Source organism: Microcaecilia unicolor, chromosome 10 (assembly GCF_901765095.1).
Source record: "Microcaecilia unicolor chromosome 10, aMicUni1.1, whole genome shotgun sequence".
In the NCBI taxonomy this organism is placed as follows: Eukaryota; Metazoa; Chordata; class Amphibia; order Gymnophiona; family Siphonopidae; genus Microcaecilia; species Microcaecilia unicolor.
The window spans coordinates 215,515,624-215,540,775 of NC_044040.1; the positions used below are offsets into that span (position 1 = coordinate 215,515,624).

Below are 25,152 nucleotides of genomic sequence, written 5' to 3' on the forward strand. Positions count from 1 at the left end.
ACTTGCTTTGAGAACACATCTCCTCAGAATCATTTATTATGCATTCCTGCCTTAGTTTTGATGTTGCCTGTTCAAAAGATTGCCCTTCAATGGCCTCATTTACAGACCTAAAAACATCAAACTTCTTTGATAGTGAGGTAAAAAGAAATGCTCTTTTCAATGCATCACACATGGGAATTCCAGAAAGTTCTAGCTTTTGAAATGAAGACATAAGATGCATAATGTGATCATTACATTTACTTTTATCCCTTAATTTGGTTTCATTCAACTCTGCCAACCAAATTGGTTGCTGCTTTGCATATGTAGTTGCATACATAGTTCTCAGTTTATATAAAATGTCCTTTGGTGTATCTTTTCCCTCCACTAATATGGCTTGTTTCTCTGAGAGAGCTTCCAAAAGCATGCACTTCACATAATAGTTTGCATTGTCCCATTCAGCCATATTTTCAGCTGTTCTGTCTTGGTCTAAGCATATATCTAATCCTTTTGCTCGAAGGAGACATATGAATCTTAGTTCCCACTGCTGATAATTAAACTCAGTTAATCTAGGCACCTTGAGAGAATAGAACAATGGTGAATTTCTTCCCTCAGCCATTTTCTTAGCCTTCTGTCTGCTGTGTGGGGGGAGAGAGAGACAGACTGAATCTTTCCTTTAAAACTTAAGAGAAAAAATGTGGCCTTTTTTTCTGCCTGGTAATATTTCTCTTCTTTTTCAATTCCTGGACCCTGGGCCCATAACCCTTTTGTTGGATTATTTGTAGTAAATAATTAGCAGATTTTAGTACACACAGCTTCAGCTTTAGAAATGTTAATTTCTTTCTTCATCTCTCTCTCATTCACCCCTGAATAATTCACTGCTGAGTCACTTTAAAGTTGAAGTAACAAAACATCTGTTTACTCACAGTTTGCAGTTAGATTATAATCAGACAGGCTTATATATACATATTATTATACATTTGTATTATCAGCTCCTTCCATGTGCTTAGATGGTAATGGATGCTCACACCACCATAGATCCTCTCAGGTTAGGAGAGATCATGAGCTCCATGTGCTCCATGTGCTGCATGTGCTGCATCTGCTGTGTCTGCTGCATCTAACCCCCACAGGAAGTTGCATAGCTGTGTGACCTCTCTAAGTAATTCACATCAGAGGTCACAGAGTAATCACAGAGAAATAATAGGTGACAGGCAATGCATGCAAAATACAATTACATTCCAACAGTTGGGAGGCGGGGATAGTGCTGGGCAGACTTATACGGTCTGTGCCAGAGCCGGTGGTGGGAGGCGGGGCTGGTGGTTGGGAGGCGGGGATAGTGCTGGGCAGACTTATATGGTGTGTGCCAGAGCCGGTGGTGGGAGGCGGGGCTGGTGGTTGGGAGGCGGGGATAGTGCTGGGCAGACTTATACGGTCTGTGCCAGAGCCGGTGGTGGGAGGCGGGGCTGGTGGTTGGGAGGCGGGGATAGTGCTGGGCAGACTTATATGGTGTGTGCCAGAGCCGGTGGTGGGAGGCGGGGCTGGTGGTTGGGAGGCGGGGATAGTGCTGGGCAGACTTATACGGTGTGTGCCAGACCGGTGGTGGGAGGCGGGGCGTGGTTGGGAGGCGGGGATAGTGCGGGGCAGACTTATACGGTCTGTGCCAGAGCCGGTGGTGGGAGGCGGGGCTGGTGGTTGGGAGGCGGGGATAGTGCTGTACAGACTTATACGGTCTGTGCCAGAGGCGGTGGTGGGAGGCGTGGCTGGTGGTTGGGAGGAGGGGATAGTGCTGGACAGACTTATACGGTGTGTGCCAGAGCCGGTGGTGGGAGGCGGGGCTGGTGGTTGGGAGGCGGGGATAGTGCTGGGCAGACTTATACGGTGTGTGCCAGACCGGTGGTGGGAGGCGGGGCTGGTGGTTGGGAGGCGGGGATAGTGCTGGGCATACTTATACGGTCTCTTCCAGAGCCGGTGGTGGGAGGCGGGGCTGGTGGTTGGGAGGCGGGGATAGTGCTGTACAGACTTATACGGTCTGTGCCAGAGCCGGTGGTGGGAGGCGTGGCTGGTGGTTGGGAGGCGGGGATAGTGCTGTACAGACTTATACGGTCTGTGCCAGAGCCGGTGGTGGGAGGCGTGGCTGGTGGTTGGGAGGAGGGGATAGTGCTGGACAGACTTATACGGTGTGTGCCAGAGCCGGTGGTGGGAGGCTTGGCTGGTGGTTGGGAGGCGTGGCTGGTGGTTGGGAGGAGGGGATAGTGCTGGCCAGACTTATACAGTCTGTGCCCTGAAAAAGACAGGTACAAATCAAGGTAAGGTATACACATGAGTTTATCTTGTTGGTCAGACTGGATGGACCATGCGGGTCTTTTTCTGCCATCATCTACTATGTTACTATGTTACTATGTGATAGGAGGAAGTGCCAAAATGGCATTGTGAGGCTCAAGGATGAAGGGGAGGAATATGTAGAAGTTGATAAGGATACAGCTGAACTGCTTAACAATTATTTCTGTTCTGTGTTCATAGTGAAAGGTCAGGGGGAAGACTGCAGAAAACAAATGCTAATGGAAATGGATGTGTGATAGACCAGGACCGAATCTCAAAAGACTTGTGTTCGTGAGGAGCTAGCTAAACTAAAAATAGACAAAGCGATGGGGCCTGATGGGATACATCCGAGGGTACTCAAGGACCTTTGTTCTAGAGGCTCCATGTCTAACCTTTTCAAAGCTTCCTTACGAGTCTGGAGTGGTCCCGGAGGACTGGAGAAGGGCAGATGTGGTCCCTCTGCTCAAGAGCAGAAGTAAGGAGGAGGTTGGGAATCAGAGGTCTGTTAGCCTGACCTCAGTAGCAAGTAAGCTAATGGAAATGCTTCTAAAGCAGAGGATCGTGAAGTTTCTAGAATCAAATGTTCTGCAAGACCCAAGAGGCAGGGTCTTCTCAGACAAATCTGATTGATTTCTTTGACTGGGTGACCAAACAGTTGGATATGGGAGGGATGCTAGATGTGGTGTACTTGGATTTTAGCAAAGTTTTTTACATGGTTCCACCAGGGGCATAGCCAGACACCCAATTTTGGGTGGGCCTTGGCCTAAGATGGGTGGGCAGAAGAACTCTGCCTTGTCCAACAAGTGATTTGGTTTCTTCCTCTCTCGCCTGCATGCCATATGGTCTATCAAACATCCCCCCCTCTCCTGTATACCTTTTAAATAACAGATTTTCACCAGCAGCGAGCAGCAACTAATACACATTGCTCATGTTGACCCCAAAGCCTTCCCTCTGATGCATCTTCCTGTTTCCGCATAGGCGGGAATACATCAGAGGGAAGGCTGTGGGGCCAAAGCAAGCAGTATGTATCAGTTGCGTCTCACTGCAGGTGAAGATCTGCTATGTACAAGGTATGCAGGAAGAACAGTTGTTGGGAATTTTCAGCTGGTGGAGCTTGGGGATCCCTGCCAGTCACATCATAGGTGTGCTGCTACTGGGTGGGCCTGAGCCTAAAGTGTGTGGGCCTGGGCCCACCCGGGCCCACCCTTGGCTACGCCACTGGGTTCCACAGATATAATTAAAAAAACAAGCATGTGCTCTCAGAATGAGCCCTAAAGTGACTGACTGGGTAAAAAATTGGTTAAGTGGAAGGAGACAGAGGGCAGTGATAAATGAAGTTTGCTCCGAGGAAAAGGATGTTAACTCTGTCCTTGGGCTGGCTCTTTTTAACATTCTTCTAAAGTGATATTGCAGAAGAACTGTCTGGTAAAGTTTGTCTCTTTGTGGATGATACAAACTGTGTAACAGAGTGGACACCCAGTCGTAAAAACAACGTATGACCAGCTAAACTTCCGGAAATCACTAAAAACAAACCTGTTCAAAAAAGGCATAACCCACCGACCCAACATAAAGACTGAACACCTGCAACGCAACGAAGTTAACGCTTCCCCGCTAAGATCACCAATGTGTATATCATGTACGATCCTTATTCGACCATAATATCACCTTGTATCTGCTCATACCGGAATTGGCGAATGCCGACACGGTACCATGTAAGCCACATTGAGCCTGCAAATAGGTGGGAAAATGCGGGATACAAATGCAACAAATAAATTTAAAAAAATAAATAATAAATCTAGCGAAGCTTGAAGAATGGTCCAGAAATTAGCAACTAAGATTTAATGCTAAAAAATGCAGGTTTACTCTTCCAGGTGCTAATTGGTGCTTGTCAATGCCAATTACCGGTACTTATCTCCAATTAAGTGCCAATTTAGCACCAATTAGCTAATTATTCTAGAACTGGCCATACCTTTGTGCACCCAACTTCAGGTTCCATTTATAGAATTTGGCAGATAGAGGTTATGTCAAGTTTCTGTTTCTCCTTTATTTTCTACAGTACGTACTACTGTATATTAAGTTGTATTTCTTTCCTAATTTTAGGATTTATGTGTACACTGCTTTGGCAGTTTGCTAAATAGTGGCATATTAAGTCTCCAATATGGTAAACCTCATTTTTGATCTTGAATTGTCTGCTAAATTTTGACTCTCGTTCCAAGTATGAAGAAATCCAAATGCCGCCCCTCTGGACTGCTGAAAATGCGCTCTGATAGCAGAGGGACTTGTGCTTTTCCTGGATAAGGAACCATTAAGAGCTATTGATTGGATCCAAGTCTTACCCATTTCTCTCCTCAGCCTGGTTCCACTATTCAAAAAAGAGTTTTGAACGTCAGACTCGATTAAACACATTCAGAGTACTAGAACACCATTCAATCCCTGCAATGGAAGGTGCTGGAATATATTTTAGATTTAGCCTCAAATAAAACAAAACTTCAACTCACAGTAGGTGTCGCACTACTCCAAATGAGAGTTGTCTGCTTAATGGAACAGCGAATTTTCTTGGACAAATAAGCTGCATTTTCTACAAAGATGATGAATGATAGCACGGTGAGGAAAGTCAGGATCCCAAAGATGGAAAGTTCCAGTGTATCTAGCGCTGGAGCAAAAGAAAGAAAAACAAGTTACTTTATCCAACTCGGATCCCATGCGTTAATGATAATTCTTTCATAAGGTCATGCATGATGCATGCTGGTCTCAAGAACATCATTTATCTTGTACTATTCATCCTAGTTAAGGAGAGAAGGTCTCTTCCAGTGCATTGTCCTCAGTAGGCCTTTGCAGGCCTGGTATCTGGCCAGCAGTTGTCACCCTTGAGTGATGACTATGACTTCCTCCTCCTCCGCATCCCCATCCCCTGCTGACCCAGGGAGTGGAAGCCCTAACTTTGGGGGTAGAACCAGGATCTTTCCACATAGCAGTACATAGGACTTTCACTGAGTTACCCAGGCCAAGTTGAGAAGCCAAGTTTTAGGGATGAGCATATTTCTCCAGTTCTCTCCAGAAACCATTGCCAGATGGATCTGTGTCAGCAGGTACAGGTTGATCCAGTCCTGGTTTTATTCCATTGCATCTCTGGACTTGTAGTTCTGGTTTTCTAAGAGAAACTGATGCTGAAAGTCTACAGAGACCCTGGGACAACCCCGGGACTGCTCCACATCTGTCTATCTCATTACTCTTGTAGGAAGAGAGTCACCCTCTGTACTCATTTCCATACTGTGATATCCAGCTGCTGAATATCTAAAGTACATTATGAATGTTATTTAATACCCAGAATTCAGTAGCTGGTGAGGCCGTGTGCTATAACTACTATGTATTAACTATACTAGTCCCAACATTGATGGCTTTCATCTGATATAATCATCTGATATAATCCAGCAGGCTGGACTTTCCCAGACTTACCATGAAAAAGTTGCACAGAGGTTGGTGGTTTTGAGAGACAAGCTGGAGGTACACTGTAGTTGGTAATAAGTAGGTCAGTAAGATTTTGAGGCAGTCTACAAAAGAAAAAAAGTCCAAATAAATGATTAACAACCTGCGAATGATACATGCAGACAACACTGAAATCCATCAACTAGACAACCTCAACCGCCATCTGTAGCCTCACTAGAAATGAATCAAAGTGCAGTGGTTGTAGGGGGGCATTGTAGAGGTTCAGAGACATAGGAATTCCTCTAACACTGAAGCACAGCACAGCCATGAAGTGGAAAGGGTCCCTGAAAAGAAGCTTTTATCATTTTTAACTATTGAATTTATACCCCTGCGTCTTCCATGACAAATCTGAACTACGATACCAGAATGCATCTGGAGTGAATGGCTAAAAAAAAGCCCGGAAAGGCCATAATTCTTCCTCCAAAAGCTTAGGGTCCAGAGATTACAGAGACAAATGGAGATACCATAATGTCCATCTTCTACAGGAAACAGGTCTAAGAGGATACAGGGACACAGGAGAATATCATGAATACCATAATGCAGGTCTGAGACAGGAAGTAGGCCCCAGACAGGAAGCAGACCCCCCCCCCCCCCCCAGGAATATCATGAACACTACAGTAAAGGCCTGAGACAGGGAGCAAGTCCAATAAGTTACAAGGACAGTGAAGCACCTGATAAACACTATAGTAGGCATCTAAGACAGAAGGAAAGCCCCACACAGGAAAGAGACCCCACAGAGACATAGGAATATTGTGCAATGCATAGATGTCCCACGATATGCAGTACATCAAGCATAAAATAAACTTGGAACTTGGAATTTGAACTAGTAATATCATTATATAGTAACATATACATAGTAGATGACGGCAGAAAAAGACCTGCACGGTCCATCCAGTCTGCCCAAGAAGATAAATTCATATGTGCTACTTTTTTATTTGTACTGTCCTCTTCAAGGCACAGACCGTATAAGTCTGGCCAGCCCTATCCCCGCCTCCCAATCACCAACCCCGCCTCCCACCACCAGCTCTGGCACAGACCGTATAAGTCTGGCCAGCCCTATCCCCGCCTCCCAACCACCAACCCCGCCTCCCACCACCAGCTCTGGCACAGACCCTATAAGTCTGGCCAGCCCTATCCCCGCCTCCCAACCACCAACCCCGCCTCCCACCACCAGCTCTGGCACAGACCCTATAAGTCTGCCCAGCCCTTCCCCCGCCTCCCAACCACCAACCCCGCCTCCCACCACCAGCTCTGGCACAGACCGTATAAGTCTGGCCAGCCCTATCCCCGCCTCCCAACCACCAACCCCGCCTCCCACCACCAGCTCTGGCACAGACCGTATAAGTCTGGCCAGCCCTATCCCCGCCTCCCAACCACCAACCCCGCCTCCCACCACCAGCTCTGGCACAGACCGTATAAGTCTGGCCAGCCCTATCCCCGCCTCCCAACCACCAACCCCGCCTGCCAACAACCAGCTCTGGCACAGACCCTATAAGTCTGCCCAGCACTATCCCCGCCTCCCAACTACCAGTCCCGCCTCCCACCACCAGCTCTGGCACAGACCGTATAAGTCTGCCCAGCACTATCCCCGCCTCCCAACCACCAGCTCTGGCACAGACCGTATAAGTCTGCCCAGCACTATCCCCGCCTCCCAACCACCAGCTCTGGCACAGACCGTATAAGTCTGCCCAGCACTATCCCCGCCTCCCAACCACCAGCTCTGGCACAGACTGTATAAGTCTGCCCACTATAGTAGAGGCCTGAGACAAGGATTAGGCCCTGGAGGTTATGGTCAGGTAAACAGTTTTTCATATATACTCACAGGGACTCAGCTTACAGGAATACCACTTCATAATAATAGAGACACCGAGCTTCTGGCGTACAACAAAAGCAGCAAAGTACACAAGAGTGGAAGAAAACCAAGTCCAAAAGACCAGTACTGAAACCACAGTGATAAGAGCACCAAAAATTTGGACACTACACAGTCCGTGTTTCGGTTGCAAAGCCTTCCTCAGGGGTCTTCAAGCTCGTCTTCGCCGTCCCCGACAGCGGTTCACACACAGACTGCCCAGAGCTTTTAGTACAACAAAAGCACCAACATTTCAAAATAACTGGGGGTGCCAAAAGCACATATTACTCTTTCTTGGACACAATGAAGGACATTGCTCAATATCGGGGTGCTCAGCACCCACAGAGTTGGCTCTTCTGGTGTACAATATGTGTCTCCTCTGGATAATAACACTCCTCAGTCCGCACCTTGAGTATTGAATTCAGTTTTTGTCGCCGTATCTCAAAAAAGATATAGCGGAATTAGAAAAAAGTTCAAAGAAGAGCGACCAAAATGATAAAGGGGATGGAACTCCTCTCGTATGAGGAAAGGCTAAAGAGGTTAGGGCTCTTCAGCTTGGAAAAGAGACGGATGAGGGGAGATATGATTGAGGTCTACAAAATCCTGAGCGGTGTAGAATGAGTAGATCGATTTCTCACTTGTTCCAACAGTACAAAGACTAGGAGACACTTGAGGAAGTTACAAGGAAATACTTTTCAAACAAATAGGAGGAAATATTTTTTTCACTCAATGAATGGTTAAGCTCTGGAACTCTTTGCCGGAGGAGGTGGTAACAGCAATTAGTGTATCTGGGTTTAAAAAAGGTTTGGACAACTTCCTGGAGGAAAAGTCCATAGTCAGCTTTAGAGGCAGACATGGGAAGCAACTGCTTGCCCTGGGATTTGTAGTATGGAGTGTTGCCATGATTTGGGTCTCTGCCAGGCATTTGTGACCTGGCTTGGCCACTGTTTGGAAAACAGGATACTGGGCTAGATGGACCCAATATGGCTACTCTTATGCTCTTATGTTTCTGTCACACTCGCCAGTTGCTCCCTCAGATATCATGGATCAATTGTCTTAATAGTTCACGTACCTTACGTCAATAATAACCATCAGAATTATTTCAACTGTTTTAGATTATAGAAAACAAATTCAACGCTTTCATCCAACCAGTTCAGCTACCAATATATAACATAAGATCTCTGCCATGAAAAGTGGGTGAAAAGTGACCAGTTCCACTTGCAACTGCTAGGAGAGGACCCGAAATATGGCGCCATAACAAAACACGGAATGGGGCAAATACAGGTAAATTAAAGTCAATAAAGCTAAAAACTGAAGGACAGCTAGAAACATAGTGACATCCCACTACCAAAAGCAATGTGTGTGTGTGTGGGGTGGGAGGGGGGGGTCTTTGGTTTATACTAGGAGAGGACTGCAGATCTGGGGAGATGAGAGGGCAGAGAGAGGTATAGTCTAAATCTGTGTAGTGAGCCTGAAAGATACAAACCAGACAAGCATACATACAATAGCTGAAAATAGAAAAATTCAATAAAAATAAAATACAATTTTAAATAAAAGCATTTTATCTGATATCTCCCTCCTCCCCCCCCCCCCCCATGTGAATTGTATAGAGTGAGAAAAGATCTTCAAGCATAAAATGTTTTGTACATTTTGGGGATCTTGCTGGGTATTTGTGACCTGGATTGGCCACTGTTGGAAACAGGATGCCGGGCTTGATGGACCTCTGGTCTGTCCCAGTGTGGCAACACTTAGGTACTTATGTACTTGGGATTCTGCATGGAATCTTGTTATTCTTTGGGGTTCTACATGGAATGTTGCTACAGTTTGAAATTCTGCATGGAATCTTGTTATTCTTTAGAATTCTAGAATCTTGCTACTGTTTGGGGTTCTACATGGAATGTTGCTACTCTTTGGGTTTCTGCCAGGTACTTGTGACTTGGATCGGCCACTGTTGGAAACAGGATGCCGGGCTTGATGGACCTCTGGTCTGTCCCAGTGTGGCAACACTTAGGTACTTATGTACTATGAAATGCAGTCCAAGACCAAGAAAACGTGGCAGAAGGATATAGAAATATTTCCCATCATTTTGGGTGCCAAAGGCTTGATCAAAAAGAACTTCAGGAGCATCTGTATAAGTTGCCTACATACATGTAGGAACCGCAGGAACTGCCTCCGTCCCCGCGGGAATCCTACGGGTTCCGCGGGATTCCTGCAAACCCCGTTCCCGTACAACTCTCTATTTCAATGTATGTTTTTAGGTTTTTTTTAAGAAGGGGATGGGTAGGTGCCTTTTAAGAGTTTCTGTAAGCAGTTCCCTGATGATTCAGTGGTATGTTTTCTGCTCACCAGAGGCAAGAAAGTCACAAATTACATCACATACAGCATGAACCAGCCCAGTTCAGTGTGTTTGATTGTGCTTTTTAGCTCCCGTTACTCCCTCACCCGTAACTGTCTTGTCTGTCTGTATTATTTAGATTGTAAGCTCTTTTGAGCAGGGACTGTCTCTTTGTATCAGGTGTTCAGCGCTGCGTGCGTCTGGTAGCGCTATACAAATGCTAATAATAATAATAACATGTTACATCTTATGAACTCCAGAAAGAAGCTTTTCTTTGGCACAATCCAAGTACTACAGCGAGCGTTAGCAGTAAATTTGAGAGACTGAGATCACATTCCATATATCCTGGCTTAGGAGTCAGGTTCATTCCTGTCATTATATGCACAAAACTAACTCCTTTGGAGAAAGTGCCCCACAAGAAACCCCCATAAGCAGTAGCGTTCCTAGGGGGGGCTGACACCCGGGGCGGATCGCTGATGCGCCCTGCCCCCCGGGTGCAGCGCCCCCCCCCCCCCGGCGAAAGAACCCCCTCCCGGGTGCACGCCACTGGGGGGGGGGGGTGCCGCGCGCCTGCTGGCTCTTCGTTTTCATGCTCCCTCTGCCCCGGAACAGGAAGTAACCTGTTCCGGGGCAGAGGGAGCATGAAAATGAAGAGCCGACAGGCGCGTGGCACCCCCCCAGAGGCATGCACCTGGGGCGGACCGCCCCCACCGCCCCCCCTTGGTACGCCACTGCCCATAGGTCACAAAATGGATCAGACCCAAAAACTCAGTTAAAATGCCACCCAGTAATAAATACAGTAGAAAAAACAGGGCCACCTATACTGGTAAGTTATCACTATATTCTCTGGTGTTTTGGGATTTGCAGACAGTATGGGGCCGATATTCAGACCGCGGAAGTTAGCCCAGCTAAAGCCGGATATTCAATGCAGGGCCATTTTCGGTGACCTGGCATTGAATATCCGGTTTATTTTTGGCCGGTTAGACGATAACAAGCTGTGTTGATATTCAGACTTAGCTGGTTATCTTCTAACCGGCCAAAGATATCCCACGAATTCAAGGAGCCAAATACAGCCGTTAAAGTGGGGCTGAAAATCGGCGGAAAGCCGGTTATGTCGGCTGATATAACTATTTGCTAGCTGCTAACCAGCGATATTCAGCAGGAGAAAGCTGGCTATCTCCCACTGAATATTATCACTGGATAGATGGTTATGGGGCATTTATCCAGCCAGGTGTCGATCCTGGCCGGTTAAATGTTTTTGAATATTGGGGGGGGGGGGGGGGGGGGGGAGAGACATGTCTTGCTGTCTTCTGACCCTTTGCATAAGTAGCTCTTGACTCCATCTTCAATCTGCGCCAGCCAAGCTTGGTTTTCAGCACACCCTAACATACAAATTACTCAAACCATAGACTAAGTGTCTCATGAATATTTAGTCTGCATATCCTCAAAAGCAGACCTGTTGGAGGTGGAGGATGGAGGTCCCCAAGAACTAAAATCCAGGTATATCAGGGTCTTTCTTCAATAGGCGTAACTGGAAGTTTCAGCAGTGCAGGGGAAAACTTTGTGTCTCCCCAGTTTTTGGCATGGTAGCAATTTTTTTAGAACTGAGTGTAACAACACTATTTTTCTGTGTACACCCATGCTGACCCCAATTAACTGGTATCCCAGTGGTAGTGCCCTGACTGAGGCCCGTATAGTATCACTTTCTGCGTCCTGAGCTATTTTTCCACCTTGGCAGGGAGAGGACACAGTTATGAAATCAGGAGATAGTTCAGATGCCTCAGTCACTTGGCTTTTGGCCTTGTGCTTCAGGGTACACAAGGACAGAGATCTAAGCTAGTTTCAAAGTCACATTACAATTACTTGCTGAGGTATCAGTGTTACAGTGTCCTTAGACGACATCACAGACCACCACAAAGAAATAGAAATCAGCAGAATTCTTCCCCATGACAACAGCAAGAAGATTCCATACCATGTTGTATTACAGTACCCTTCTATGATTTCACAAACCATCACAAAGGAAAAATAAAATTCAACGGAATGCTTCCCCATAACAACAGCCAGAAGGTTCTATGCCACATTGTATTACAGTGCCCTTCTATGACATCACAAACCATCATAAAGGAAAAAAGAATCAACGGAATGCTTCCCCATAACAATAGCCAGAAGGTTCTATGCCACATTGTATTACAGTGCCCTTCTATGACATCACAAACCACCACAAAGGGAAAAAAATCAACGGAATGCTTCCCCATAACAACAGCCAGAAGGTTCTATGCCACATTGTATTACAGTGCCCTTCTATGACATCACAGACCACCACAAAGGAAGAAAGATCAACGGAATGCTTCTCCATGAAACCAGCATGAAGATTTCATGCCGCGTCGTGTTGTGCAGTGATCACGTAAAGCAACCCATGTTACAAAAACATTAGGATTCTAAGTCCAGTCTCTATATGTTTGATACTCTGGGGGTTCTTTTACTAGGGTGCGCCGAAAAGTGGCCTACGCTGGTGTAGGCACGTTCATTGGATGCGCACAGGTCCATTTTTCAGCGCACCTGCAAAAAAGGACCTTTTTTTGGCTAAAAATGGACATGCGGCAAAATGAAAATTGGTGCACATCCATTTTGGGCCTGAGACCTTACCATCACCCATTCACTTAGCGGTAAGGTCTCATGCATTAACCAAGCAGTATTCGTCAGCACACATACAATGCCGATTACCACCCGGTTAGCGCTGCACAGTGGAAAATAAAATATATTTTCCGGCGCACGTAAAAAATGAAATTACCACCCAGGCCACGCGGTAGCCGGGCTGTAGTTCCGAATTGGCACATGTTGGGTGCATATAGGTGGCTACGTGGTTTAGTAAAAGAGCCCTTCTGCTCATATTTGGTTATAAACTGCTTTGGATAAGGATTCATATTTTGCTGCTCATTTTCAAAGCACAAAGACTTACAAAGCCTAAGTGACTTTTGGGCTCATTTTCGAAAGAGAAGGACATCCATCTTTCGACATCAATCAGAAGATGGACTTCCTTCTCCCTGGAACGTCCAAATCAGTATAAACGAAAGCCGATTCAGGACGTCTCCAACTGCGCTCTGTCGCAAAGACGGCCAAAGTTCAAGGGGGCGTGTCGGAGGCATAGCGAAGGCTGGACTTGGGCGTGCCTAACACTTGGAAATCCTTGACCCATAATCGAAAAAAACAAGGATGTCCCTGACGAACACGTGGACGTTTTCATCCGGACCTGTTTTTATTACGATTAAGGCACAAAAAGGTGCCCAAAATGACCAGATGACCACTGGAAAGAATCGGCATTGACCTCCTGTTACTCCCCCAGTGGTCACTAACCCCCTCCCACCCTCAAAAAACATCTTTAAAAATATTGATTGCCAGCCTGTATGCCAGCCTCAGATATCAAACTCAGGTCCATCACAGCAGTATGCAGGTCCCTGGAGCAGTTTTAGTGGGTGCAGTGCACTTCAGACAGGCGGAAACAGTGAGCCCTCCAAAACCCACCACAAACCCACTGTACCCACATATAGGTGCCCCCCTTCACCACTTAGGGCTATTGTACTTGTGTACAGTTGTGGGTAGTGGGTTTGGGGGGCTCAGCACACAAGGTAAGGGAGCTATGTACCTGGGAGCAATTTGTGAAGTCCACTGCAGTGCCCCCTAGGGTGCCCAGTTGGTGTCCTGGTATGTCAGGGGGACCAGTGCATTACAAATGCTGGCTCCTTCCATGACCAAATGGCTTGCATTAGGTCGTTTCTGACATGGACGTCTTTGGTTTCGAAAATCGCTGAAAAACAGAAATGACCATGTCTAGGGTCGTCCAAATCTAGGGATGGCGAAATTTAAGGATTTGGACGTCCCTGACTGTATTTTCGAAACGAAAGATGGACGTCCATCTTGTTTCAAAAATACGGGTTTCCCCGCCCCTAGATTTTGCCGTTTTGGAAGGACGTCCAAATCGCAATTTGGACGTCCCTTTTGAAAATGCCCCTCTTTGTAAATCTATGTGCTTTGAAAATCAGCCTTGTCACATCATGTATGGTGGTGTCTATATCTAAGTATAATTGTAAAGATGTGAAAGAAGGAGATGCTGATAAATTAATTCGAGTTTCCGGTTTTTGTTCTAATGAAACATTGTCCAAGGCAGCTCAGAGCGTGATTTTCCCACCAGACTCCCACTTGAAGGGAGTAAACATCACGCTGTGTTAGTCTCAATACGATAATAATTCACCAGAAATCCAGGAGCAGTACTCCATATACCAAACGGAAAGGAAAATTACTGCTATTGCGATGTACTTGTACGTTATGCTGCAAAGTGGCCTAATTTAAAGTAGCCATATACCAAAAAACAGAAAAGCAGATCTTATATAATAAAACTCACCCTCAACGTTCTGAAGACACTGACGTCACTTCCGTCACTTCAAGACGGGTTTGAAGGGTTCGTGATGGTGAAAAGCCACCGAAATCGCCAAGTCTCGGGGCCCCGCCCTCGCGTCAAACGTGATGACGTCGAGGGCGGAGCAATGGCGTCACACACTGAGGGCGGAGCAATGGCATACGGTGCGTTCAGGAGGTGCGGAGCAATGGCATCAGAACGACGAAGGGGTCAGTAGGTAGGTAGGGAGGGAGGGAGAAGGGGGGGGGCAGTGGTGTGCTGGAGCAGGCTCTCACAGGCTCACAAGAGCCGGTTGTTAAGTTTTTAAGAATTTTGGGAGCCAGTTGTTAAAGTAGGGCCCTCCATGGCTAATTTAACAACTGGCTCCCAAAATGTGGGCTTGGGCCCCCTGCTGAATTATCTTTTACTTTGCTGGTGGAGATGCTGAGCCCTGCCAGCCAAGTAAATAGACTACTGCTGCTCCCCGCTCCTTGTTTCCAGCTCTGGGCAGCAGGCTGGGACTTCTCCAGCATGTGAGAGAAGTTCCAGCATGCTGCTCAGAGCAAGACGTTGGGAGTGGTGGCAGTCCATTTATTGGCTGCCAGCAAAGGTATGCCTAGCATGCCCGCACGAAGGGAGGGAGGAGAGAGAGGCAAGTGTTGCTCCCCACCCCCACCCCAGCCACCCCTGGCCCTTCCAACTGCAGAGCTGGCTACGTCCGGAGAAAGAGCCTGTTGTTAAAAATTTACCAGCACACCCCTGGGGGGGGGGGGGGGGGGGTGTTGGGGAGGAAAACCTTGCTAGCGCCCATTTCATTTGCTCCAGAAACGGGCATCTTTTACTAGTAATCCATAATCCAGCTGGCAGTGAGACAAAACCATTTTGGCTCCTGGTGTTCTCTTCCAGTGTCTGGTTTATTCAGGTAAACTTCCTTTACCTTCTTAACTGCCACCATTATGAACCTCAGTTAGTTAGTCCAAGTTAATCCAATAAAAAAGGTATCATCTTAGTTTCTTTTCTCTGTTTTGTTTTATTTCTATTTATTACCTTTAAAAGTGGACTAACGTCACTCTATACATACCATCTCTCTCTATAAAACGCACCTCCAACGTTCTAATGAAACCGGAACTTCCGTAGTTGTGTAGATCGCTTTTGCCCATGAGTGTGTGCCCCGCCCTCGCGTTACAACGTGATGACGTCGAGGGCGGAGCACTCACACTCACCAACTCACCTTGGGAGGGAGAGGAGGAGGGATGGTGGGGCCTTGCTAGCGCCCGATCGTCATGACGTTCAATCGCATCGCTCAGACGCATAACGGACCTATCCGCCACCCAAACAACATCAATCGCCGGTGCAGAGAAAAAGAGAAATGTGGCTGTCGTCAGCACAGGTACGCAACGGCGAAGGGGGAGGGTTTTCTGCGGGAAGGGGGGGTCGACAGGGTCGCGGCACGGGGGTCAAGGGGTCACTAACACTGAGGGGGGTGTTGAAATCGGAGGGAGGGGGAAATCTGGAACTCGGTGGGAGGGGCGTGAGGGGGCCTTGAACTGGGAGGGAGGGGGGTCTGCAACTCGGAAACAAGGAAGGAAGGAAGGGAGGGTGGGAGGGAGGGGGGTCTGGAACTCAAAAGGAAAGGAAGGAAGCAAGGGAGGGAGGGGAGTCTGGGAGGGAGGGGGGCTGGAACTCGGGAGGAGGGAGGGAGGGAGGGAGGGAGGGGGGTCTGGAGACAGGGAGGGAGGGGAGTCTGGGAAGGAGGGAGGGGGGTCTGGAATAAGGAAGGGAGATCTGGAGACAGAGAGGGAGGGAGGGGGGTCTGCAACTCGGAAACAAGCAAGGAAGGAAGGGAGGGAGGGAGGGGGGTCCGGAACTCAGAAGGAAAGGAAGGAAGGAAGCAAGGGAGGGAGGGGAGTCTGGGAGGGAGGGAGGGGGCTGGAATTCGGGAGGAGGGAGGGGGGTCTGGAATAAGGAAGGGAGATCTGGAGACAGGGAGGGAGGGAGGAGGGGGGGAGAATACCTTGCTAGCACCCGTTTCATTGCCTACCAAAACGGGCCTTTTATACTAGTTCATAATAAAAGCAGCAAACAGTCAGGACACATGTTTCCAGGATCACTGAGTTCCAAGCCATCCCGTACTCAGGAATTTACATTTGAGTATTTATTTATTACGATCCATTAACTGCCTTTATGAAGAGATTCACCCAAGGCTGTATACAGTAGGCACAATCTTCTAATATAATAAAACGCACCCTCAACGTTCTGAGGACAACGTTCTGTGAAGCCTTGAAGCCTTGAAGCCTGAAGCCTTGAAGCCTTGAAGCCATGAAGCCATCTGACGTCACTCCCAGGCTGAAGGGTTCGTGGATTCGTGGTGTGAAGCCTTCAAGCCAGCCAGCCGTCTTTGCCCCGCCCTCACCTCAAACCAAACAAATCCGGAAGCGAAGCGTCAGGGAAGGAGGCGGCGCTCCCGACGTCTAGCCTTCCCTTCGCTGTGTTCCGCCTTCAAAAGAAGGCGGGAGACAGCGAAGGGAAAGCAAGACGTCGGGAGCGCCGCCTCCTTCCCTGACGTTTCGCTGCACGAACCGCCACGGAGGTAAAGTTAAAACGAAGAAGAAAAAAAAAAGGGATGCATGGATGCGAAGGGGGGGACATGGATGCGAAGGGGGGGGGGAGAAGAGGGCGAGCCAGGCTGGGACATGGGAGAGAGAGGAGCATGGATGCGAGGGGGGGGGGGTCATGGAAGGGAGAGAGGGGACTTGCTGGAAAAGGATGAATGGAGGCGGCAGGGGACAGAGGAGCATGGATGGGCATGGATTGGGAGGGCAGGACTAAGGGAGAGAGGGAAATTGCTGGATAGGGATGAATAGAGGGGACAGATGGGCATGGATGGATATGGATTGCAGGACAGGCCTCAGGTAGAGAGGGCAATTGCTGGATAGGGAAAAATGGAGGGGCCAGGTGACAGATGAGCATGGATTGGAAGGGCAGGACTCAGGGAGAGGGAAATTGCTGGATAGGGATGAATGGAGGGGACAGATGGCCATGGATGGATATGGATTGCAGGGCAGGCCTCAGGCAGAGAGGGAAAATGCTGGATAGAGAAAAATGGAGGGGCCAGGTGACAGAGGAGCATGGATGGGCATGGATTGGAAGGGCAGGACTCAGGGAGAGGGGAATTGCTGGATAGGGATGAATGGAGGGGACAGATGGGCATGGATGGATATGGATTGCAGGGCAGGCCTCAGGCAGAGAGGGGAAATGCTGGATAGGGAAAAATGGAGGGGCCAGGTGACAGAGGAGCATGGATGGGCATGGATTGGAAGAGCAGGACTCAGGGAGAGGGGAATTGCTGGATAGGGATGAATGGAGGGGACAGATGGGCATGGATGGATATGGATTGCAGGGCAGGCCTCAGGCAGAGAGGGGAAATGCTGGATAGGGATGAATGGAGGGGCCAGGTGACAGAGGAGCATGGATGGGCATGGATTGGAAGGGCAGGACTCAGGGAGAGGGGAATTGCTGGATAGGGATGAATGGAGGGGACAGATGGGCATGGATGGATATGGATTGCAGGGCAGGCCTCAGGCAGAGAGGGGAAATGCTGGATAGGGAAAAATGGAGGGGCCAGGTGACAGAGGAGCATGGATGGGCATGGATTGGAAGAGCAGGACTCAGGGAGAGGGGAATTGCTGGATAGGGATGAATGGAGGGGTCAGATGGGCATGGATGGATATGGATTGCAGGGCAGGCCTCAGGCAGAGAGGGGAAATGCTGGATAGGGATGAATGGAGGGGGCAGGTGACAGAGAAACATGGATGGCCATGGATTGGGAGGGCAGGGCTCAGGGAGAGAGGGGAATTGCTGGAAAAGGATGAATGGAGGGGGCAGGGGACAGATGGCCATGGATTGGGAGGGCACGGCTCACACTCTCTCTCTCTCATATACAATGTCTTTCTGACTCTCACTCTCACACACTCTGTCTCACACTGTATCACATTCACTCTCTATGTGCCACACAGTCACTCACACACTCGCTTGGTCTCATACACACACTCTCTCTCACACTGTGTCTCACATACACACTTGCACACACTCTCATTCTCACACACACACTCTCTCACAAACACACTCACACCCAGACTCACTCTCTCACACACTCACACTTTCACTCTGACTCTCAAACAGTCACTCTCACATACACTCTCCCAAACATACACACTCCAAGGAAAACCTTGCTAGCGCCCGTTTCATTTGTGTCAGAAACGGGCCTTTTTTACTAGTTTGACATAAAACTTACAATTTCAACAGCAAAACAATAGTAAAATGACCAAATATAAGCATAAATAGAATCAGAAGTAAACCTGGACATAGCAAATTGATTTCTAGTAATAGGACTAACATGATACAGTATCAGAAATTTACACATTGGACCCGATATTCAGCGCTAATTAACTGGCCAGAAACGGCCCCTGGCCAGTTAAATAGTGCTTATCTGACTAAGCGTTAATATTTAGCGCGGTATTGCCGGTTATCGCCGCTGAATATTAACGCTTAGCAGCTAGCCGCTAACCAGCTACGTCATGCGACTTAGCTGGCTCTGCGCAAATATTCAGTGCTAAATTGGCTACGATGAGCAGTTAAGATAGACCGCTAATAGCAGACCTATCTTTAACCACCATTAGCTTAACCAGCTTGCGCTGAATATTCACTTAACTGGTTAAGTTGCCGCGGCCAAAACTGAAACCGAATATTAAATGCCGGTCACCGGATACGGCCTGGCATTCGATATCTGGGGTCAGCGCTGGCAGCAACAGCTAACCGTGCTGCCTGCCACCGGCTGAATCTTGTGGGGGGGGGGGGGGAGTTGCTTTTAGCCTGTATACTACTACTACTTAGCACTTCTATAGCGCTACAAGGCATATGCAGCGCTGTACACCATACACATAAAGACAGTCCCTGCTCAAAGAGCTTACAATCTAGATAAGACAGGTAACAGACAGAGCAACTAAGAGGTAAGGGGAATTAAAAAGGAGGGGATAAAAGGTACAGGCAAGTGAGCAGTGGTTAGGACTCAAAAGCAGCGTCAAAGCGGTGGGCTTTTAGCTTGGACTTGAAAACGGCCAAAGACGGGGCTAGACGTACAGGCTCGGGAAGTTTCTCATCTCTTCTATCCTATCCATTTTATCGATGTTCCTTTCCTTATATTTATTTGATCGTAAACTACTTTGCTGTGCGCTCATGAAGAGCAGTATATATAACATTTCAGTAAACCATAAACATTTAACAGCGCTATGGAACAATCACATAACAAAAATATGATAAATGTCAGTAAGTTATAACATGATACATTTCTGCAAAGTGCACGTCTACAAAAAGAGGAGGGAAAGATTAATACGTGTTGTCAAAAAGTACTATGTAATCTCCCCCAGCAATTGCGGGGGAAAAAAAAGGTTGTAACGACTTCATTATAAAGGTGGCATATAGTTATCTGACAAAGGTTTTCTGAGTAGAAGGAGTGGTTTATGTTTTCATGTATTATTTCTCTGATGCTAGAAAATCCTCTTTTCTTCACTGAAGATTCCCCAGCACATTCAGTGTATCAGAAAGTCTCTGTGTAAGTCTGAGAAACTAACGGACAGTCAGAGAGCAAGACAAAGAAAGGTAACCGAAACTCATCTGCAGAGTATTATTATCTGGTATGACAAATAACATAAGTACATAAGTAATGCCACACTGGGAAAAGATCAAGGGTCCCTCGAGCCCAGCATCCTGTCCACGACAGCGGCCAATCCAGGCCAAGGGCACCTGGCGAGTTTCCCAAACGTACAGACATTCTATACATGTTATTCCTGGAATTGTGGATTTTTCCCACGTCCATTTAGTAGCGGTTTATGGACTTGTCCTTTAGGGAACCATCTAACCCCTTTTTAAACTCTGCCAAGCTAACCGCCTTCACCATGTTCTCCAGCAACGAATTCCAGAGTTTAATTATACGTTGGGTGAAGAAAACTTTTCTCCGATTTGTTTTAAATTTACTACACTGTAGTTTCATCGCATGCCCCCTAGTCCTAGTATTTTTGGAAAGCGTGAACAGACTCTTCACATCCACCTGTTCCACTCCACTCATTATTTTATATTCCTCTATCATGTCATAAGTACATAAGTAATGCCACAATGGGAAAAGACCAAAGGTCCATCGAGCCCAGCATCCTGTCCATGACAGCGGCCAATCCAGGCCAAGGGCACCTGGCGAGCTTCCCAAACGTACAAACATTCTCTGCATGTTATTCCTGGAATTGTGGATTTTTCCCAAGTCCATTCTTCTGTATTTTAAGAAGCTAACTTCTGGGCTAACCTGTTGGCACATTGCAAGTGTTTTACGCTGCCATGCTGAGGACTCGGCTCCCTGGCCCATCCACTGCTGTGGAAGCAGTGTTCACAGACTGCCCGATACAGGAAGAAGCCATTGCTCAAGGATGACACGTAATGGCTGGATATAGAAGATTCCAGAGGGAGCTCTGGTGCAATGACTCCCTACTAAGGATTGCTGCTAGAAAGTGGGATATAAATAGGAGGAGAATAGATGCTACAGGCCTGATTAAAAAGCAATTTCCAAGCACGCCTATGCATATTACATCCTATGACCTCCAGAAGGAAGCTGTCTTTGGCATCATGCAAGTATCATGGTCAGCATTAACAGGAAATTTGAGAGACTGAGATCCTCCCTCCTCACACCCTGGCTTAGGGGTGAGGTTCATTCCTGTCATAGTATGTGCAAAAGTAACCTGTTTGGAGACATTATCCTGGTGGTAGAACACAATGAAGGCTTATCGTGTAATAACAACACGACCGGGGTTCATTTTCAAAGCACTTAGACTTACAAAGTTCCATAGTAACCTATGAAACTTTGTAAGTCTAAGTGCTTTGAAAATACGCCGTCTTCAAAACCCTTGTGTTCTACGTCCCTTGTCACAGGAAGATCCTAGTTTTATGTATTTTTGTCAGTTAAAAAAATATGTTTTAAGTGGTTCCACTGGGTAAGTCTCTCTTAACTGCACCCTTCTCCTCCACTGCTAACTCCAGACTCCGTTCCTTTTATCTTGCTGCACCATATGCCTGGAATAGACTTCCTGAACCGCTACGTCAAGCTCCATCTCTGGCTGTCTTCAAATCTAGGCTAAAAGCCCACCTTTTTGATGCTACTTTTAACTCCTAACCCTTACTCACTTGTTCAGAACCCTTATTTTATCATCCTCACTTTAATATTCCCTTATCTCTTGTTTGTCCTGTTTGTCTGTCCTAATTAGATTGTAAGCTCTGTCAAGCAGGGACTGTCTCTTCATGGTCAGTGTACAGCGCTGCGTACATCTAGTAGTGCTATAGAAATGATAAGTAGTAGTAGTAGTCTGTAGGATTCCGGAATCTTTGCTACTGTTTGAGATTCTGCACGGAATCTTGCTACTCTTTGGGATTCCGGAATCATTCTGCTCTTTGTCCTTATCTCTTGTTTGTCCTGTTTGTCTGTCCTAATTAGATTGTAAGCTCTGTCGAGCAGGGACTGTCTCTTCATGTTCAAGTGTACAGCGCTGCGTACGTCTGGTAGCGCTTTAGAAATGATAAGTAGAAGTTCCAATTGTATCTTTAGCAATAATTGCAGTTTAAAATTACTGTAGCTATGCTATTTGCAAATGAATGAAACAAGACAGTTTTCAACCCAGACTGAGACGCGCCTGTGGCAGAGAAACATGCGTTAAGAGAGAAGAGTGAGACCTGCACCAGGAAGAGAAGAAGCTGCTACCTATGGTCTGGTTCGAACTCAGCCGGGGTCGCCATTCTGCCTTCTGTTCAGGTCCTCCCGTGCTCTGCTCAACCCAACCCGCTCAGTCTTCTCTCCTGACTGAAGGGGAACTCTGATCTTTCCCTAAGGTCATTGTGTCTCTGGTCATTGCCTCTTTGCAGGCCGGGCTTCACAGGCAGGCGTTAGAGGGCATTGCCCCCCAGTTTCCCCACTCTCAGCTCTTCCAGTCACCAAGAGAACGTGGAGGCAGTTGAGAGCTCACAGTGAACAGGAGGTTACAGAGGCAAACAGAGCACCCATGAGAATCCTGGCCATAGATTCAGATTTAGGAAATTGTATTAGACCGTTTCACAGCTGCCAAGTTGCCCAACGCTAGGGGGGAGATTTAACGCCATTCTTAGATTTCAGACAACTTTATCCTGATACATTATATGGGACGTGCAGCACTGATTTCAATGGGTAAAACAAGGATTATACCCCACTGTTTTAAGATGTAAGTTCAAGAGCTTTGACTGGCAAAAAGTCTCCCTCCTGGAACCGGCTATCTTGGCAGTTCTGCAGTTTTTACATGTTGCCAAAATAATAAGACAGGGCTGAGTAATTCTCAAACTGCCGTTGCCAGCATAAAGACCATATTGTACTTTTCACCACTGGGATTTTTGCATCGGTTTTCAAAGGGAAAGTGCATGCTTTTGTTTTAAAACTCGCTGTGGGTTATCATTTCCACCTGCTTTTTATGCTGGAAAAAATGTGAACATGGGGGGGTGGGGGCAAATAGAGGCTGATTGAATTTTGGTTTTAGTTTTGGCTTCTCTGGCCAAAACTGGCCTAAAAATCAGATTTGGTCTTGTTTCAGTTTCAGCTGAAAATGCTGGTGCATTTTTGGCTGCAATTGAGCTGTGCAGCCAGCAGCCCTTGCTCTATCCCCCCTCTGACACAATGATCCCCTATTCCTTCCCCCTTTCACAAGGAACCCCCACTCTCTCTCCAAACACAAGGAGCTCCTCTCCTGGACTCACAGGTAAGAACGTTCCTCGGCCATTCCTACCAGTGTCGGTTCCAATCTCAAAATGGCTGCTGGGACCTCTCACAACAGTCTCGTGAAATTGCTGCGGGAGGTCCCGGCAGCCATTTTGTTAGTGGGGTTTGCATGGGCAGGAGTGACTGGGGATTTCTCCTGCCTGAACTAGCCCACTAGACATCAGTGGCCTGGGGGGCTCTGGGTGGAAAGAGAGGTTCTGTTTGGGGCAGGGGGATGAGGAAGTGGGGGCTATTCCTGTTCTGGGACCGGGACAGTTTCGGTTTTGGCTGACACTGAGCAGTGAATTTCAGCTGCAGTTTTGGTTTCAGCCAAAAGGGAAGAAACTGGTTTCGGTTGCCCTCTAGGGGCAATTGTACAAAGAGTGCCAAAAGTTAGGAGGTAAATTGCAGCACATGATCTGAACGGCGAGCGTGGCATCAGATTGCTGTGCCATGCTCGCCGGATGGATCATGCCACCCATCTACTTAAGAATCACCATTGGCTGCCGGTCAAGCAGAGAATCATTTATAAGGTTGCAGTTCTAACTTTTAAGGCTCCGAGGTCTGGAATCCCAGACTACTTATCCAACCTCACCATACCGCACTGCCCTAGTAGAACCCTCCGGTCTTTAAATGACCAGCGTTTAGTTTTGCCCAACCCTAAAGCAGCTCAATTTGAGTCCACCAGGTGTACTTTTTAGCTCCCTCCACCTGGAACAGCCTTCCTTTGGAGCTCCGTAGTTTCAAGGCTGATGTAAAAACTTGGTTATTTAACCAAGCTTATCAGGTCCTCTCCTGAGTCCCCGAAGTGTCTAGTGCCAGGTCCATTGGAACCTCTCCTTTCTTACTTTATGTTTAGCCTGTAAACCGCTCTGCTCGACACTTGAGTGGTATAGTAAATTTCAATACACTAAAATTCTATAACAGCATCTGGGGCCAACTTTGCATGCCAACATTTAGATGTGCCCACTTACGCCATGTCTATGGCGCACTTAAATGCAGCATTTTAACGTGAACTGATGGTATTTTATAACCTGATTATTTGACATGCTCATGCCCCACCCATGTGCCTCTCCATGTGAATGCGCTATATAACTCGTGTGCGCACACAGCACTCACAAGTGTGAATGTGACATTCATGTGTGTATGTACTAGTAATGATAGTAACACAGTAGATGACGGCAGATAAAAACCTGAACGGTCCATCCAGTCTGCCCAACAGTCACACTCATTATCAATTAATGATTTAATCAACAATGAATGTGATATTATCTCCTTTATCGCGAGTCTTTCTTTGGTGTTTCTGAGACATAGACCGTAGAAGTCTGCCTGGCTCTGTCCTTATATTCCAACTACTAGAGTTGCCGTCAAAACTCACTGCAGCCCAGTGGCGTTCCTAGCCAGGATGGCACCTGGGGCGGATCGCCGATGCCCCCCCCCCCGGTGAAATGACACCCCCCCGGGTGCACGTCACGGGGGGGGGGGGGGTGCCGCTGCGCGCGCCTGTCGGCTCCGAAAAGTTCGCTAACTTCGCTCATTCGCTGCAGCTCCCTCTGCCCTGGAACAGGAAGTAACCTGTTCCGGGGCAGAGGGAGCTGCAGTGAACCAGCGAAGACAGCGAACTCGGAGCCAGACGCGCGCCGCGGCACCCCCCAGCGGTGTGCACCCGGGGCGGAGCACCCCCACCGCCCCCCTTGTTACACCACTGCTGCAGCCTATCCAAATCCGTCTTGTCATTTGCGGATCCAGGACCGTAAAAGTCTACAAAGCACTGTCCTCTTGTCCAGCTACTGAAGTAGCCATTCAAACCCTTTCCAGCCTATCCTAAACTGGATTGCCATATACAGACACAGACCTACAATGTCTGCCTGGCATCGACCTTAGTTCTTCACTGCCGAAGTAGCCGTCCGAGCGTCACGTACACGTCCACCCCCTGCAGCCATTTAAGTGTTTTTTTAAAATAATTTATTTATTTTTAA

The 25,152-nt window shown here is 47.6% G+C and overlaps 1 protein-coding gene across 1 annotated transcript in view; it reads right to left on the reverse strand.

The window, feature by feature from the left end:
* LOC115478675 (organic solute transporter subunit alpha-like) overlaps positions 1-22,263 on the reverse strand; it is a 49,306-nt gene extending 27,043 nt beyond the window's left edge. The window contains exons 1-3 of the mRNA XM_030216179.1: positions 22,154-22,263; positions 5,752-5,846; positions 4,794-4,948 (exon numbers count right to left, since the gene is read on the reverse strand). Coding sequence (XP_030072039.1) covers positions 4,794-4,948; positions 5,752-5,846; positions 22,154-22,188 — 285 coding nt within the window. The 5' untranslated portion in view covers positions 22,189-22,263. The remainder of the gene's footprint in view (positions 1-4,793; positions 4,949-5,751; positions 5,847-22,153) is intronic.
* Between the last annotated feature and the right edge of the window lie 2,889 nt (positions 22,264-25,152).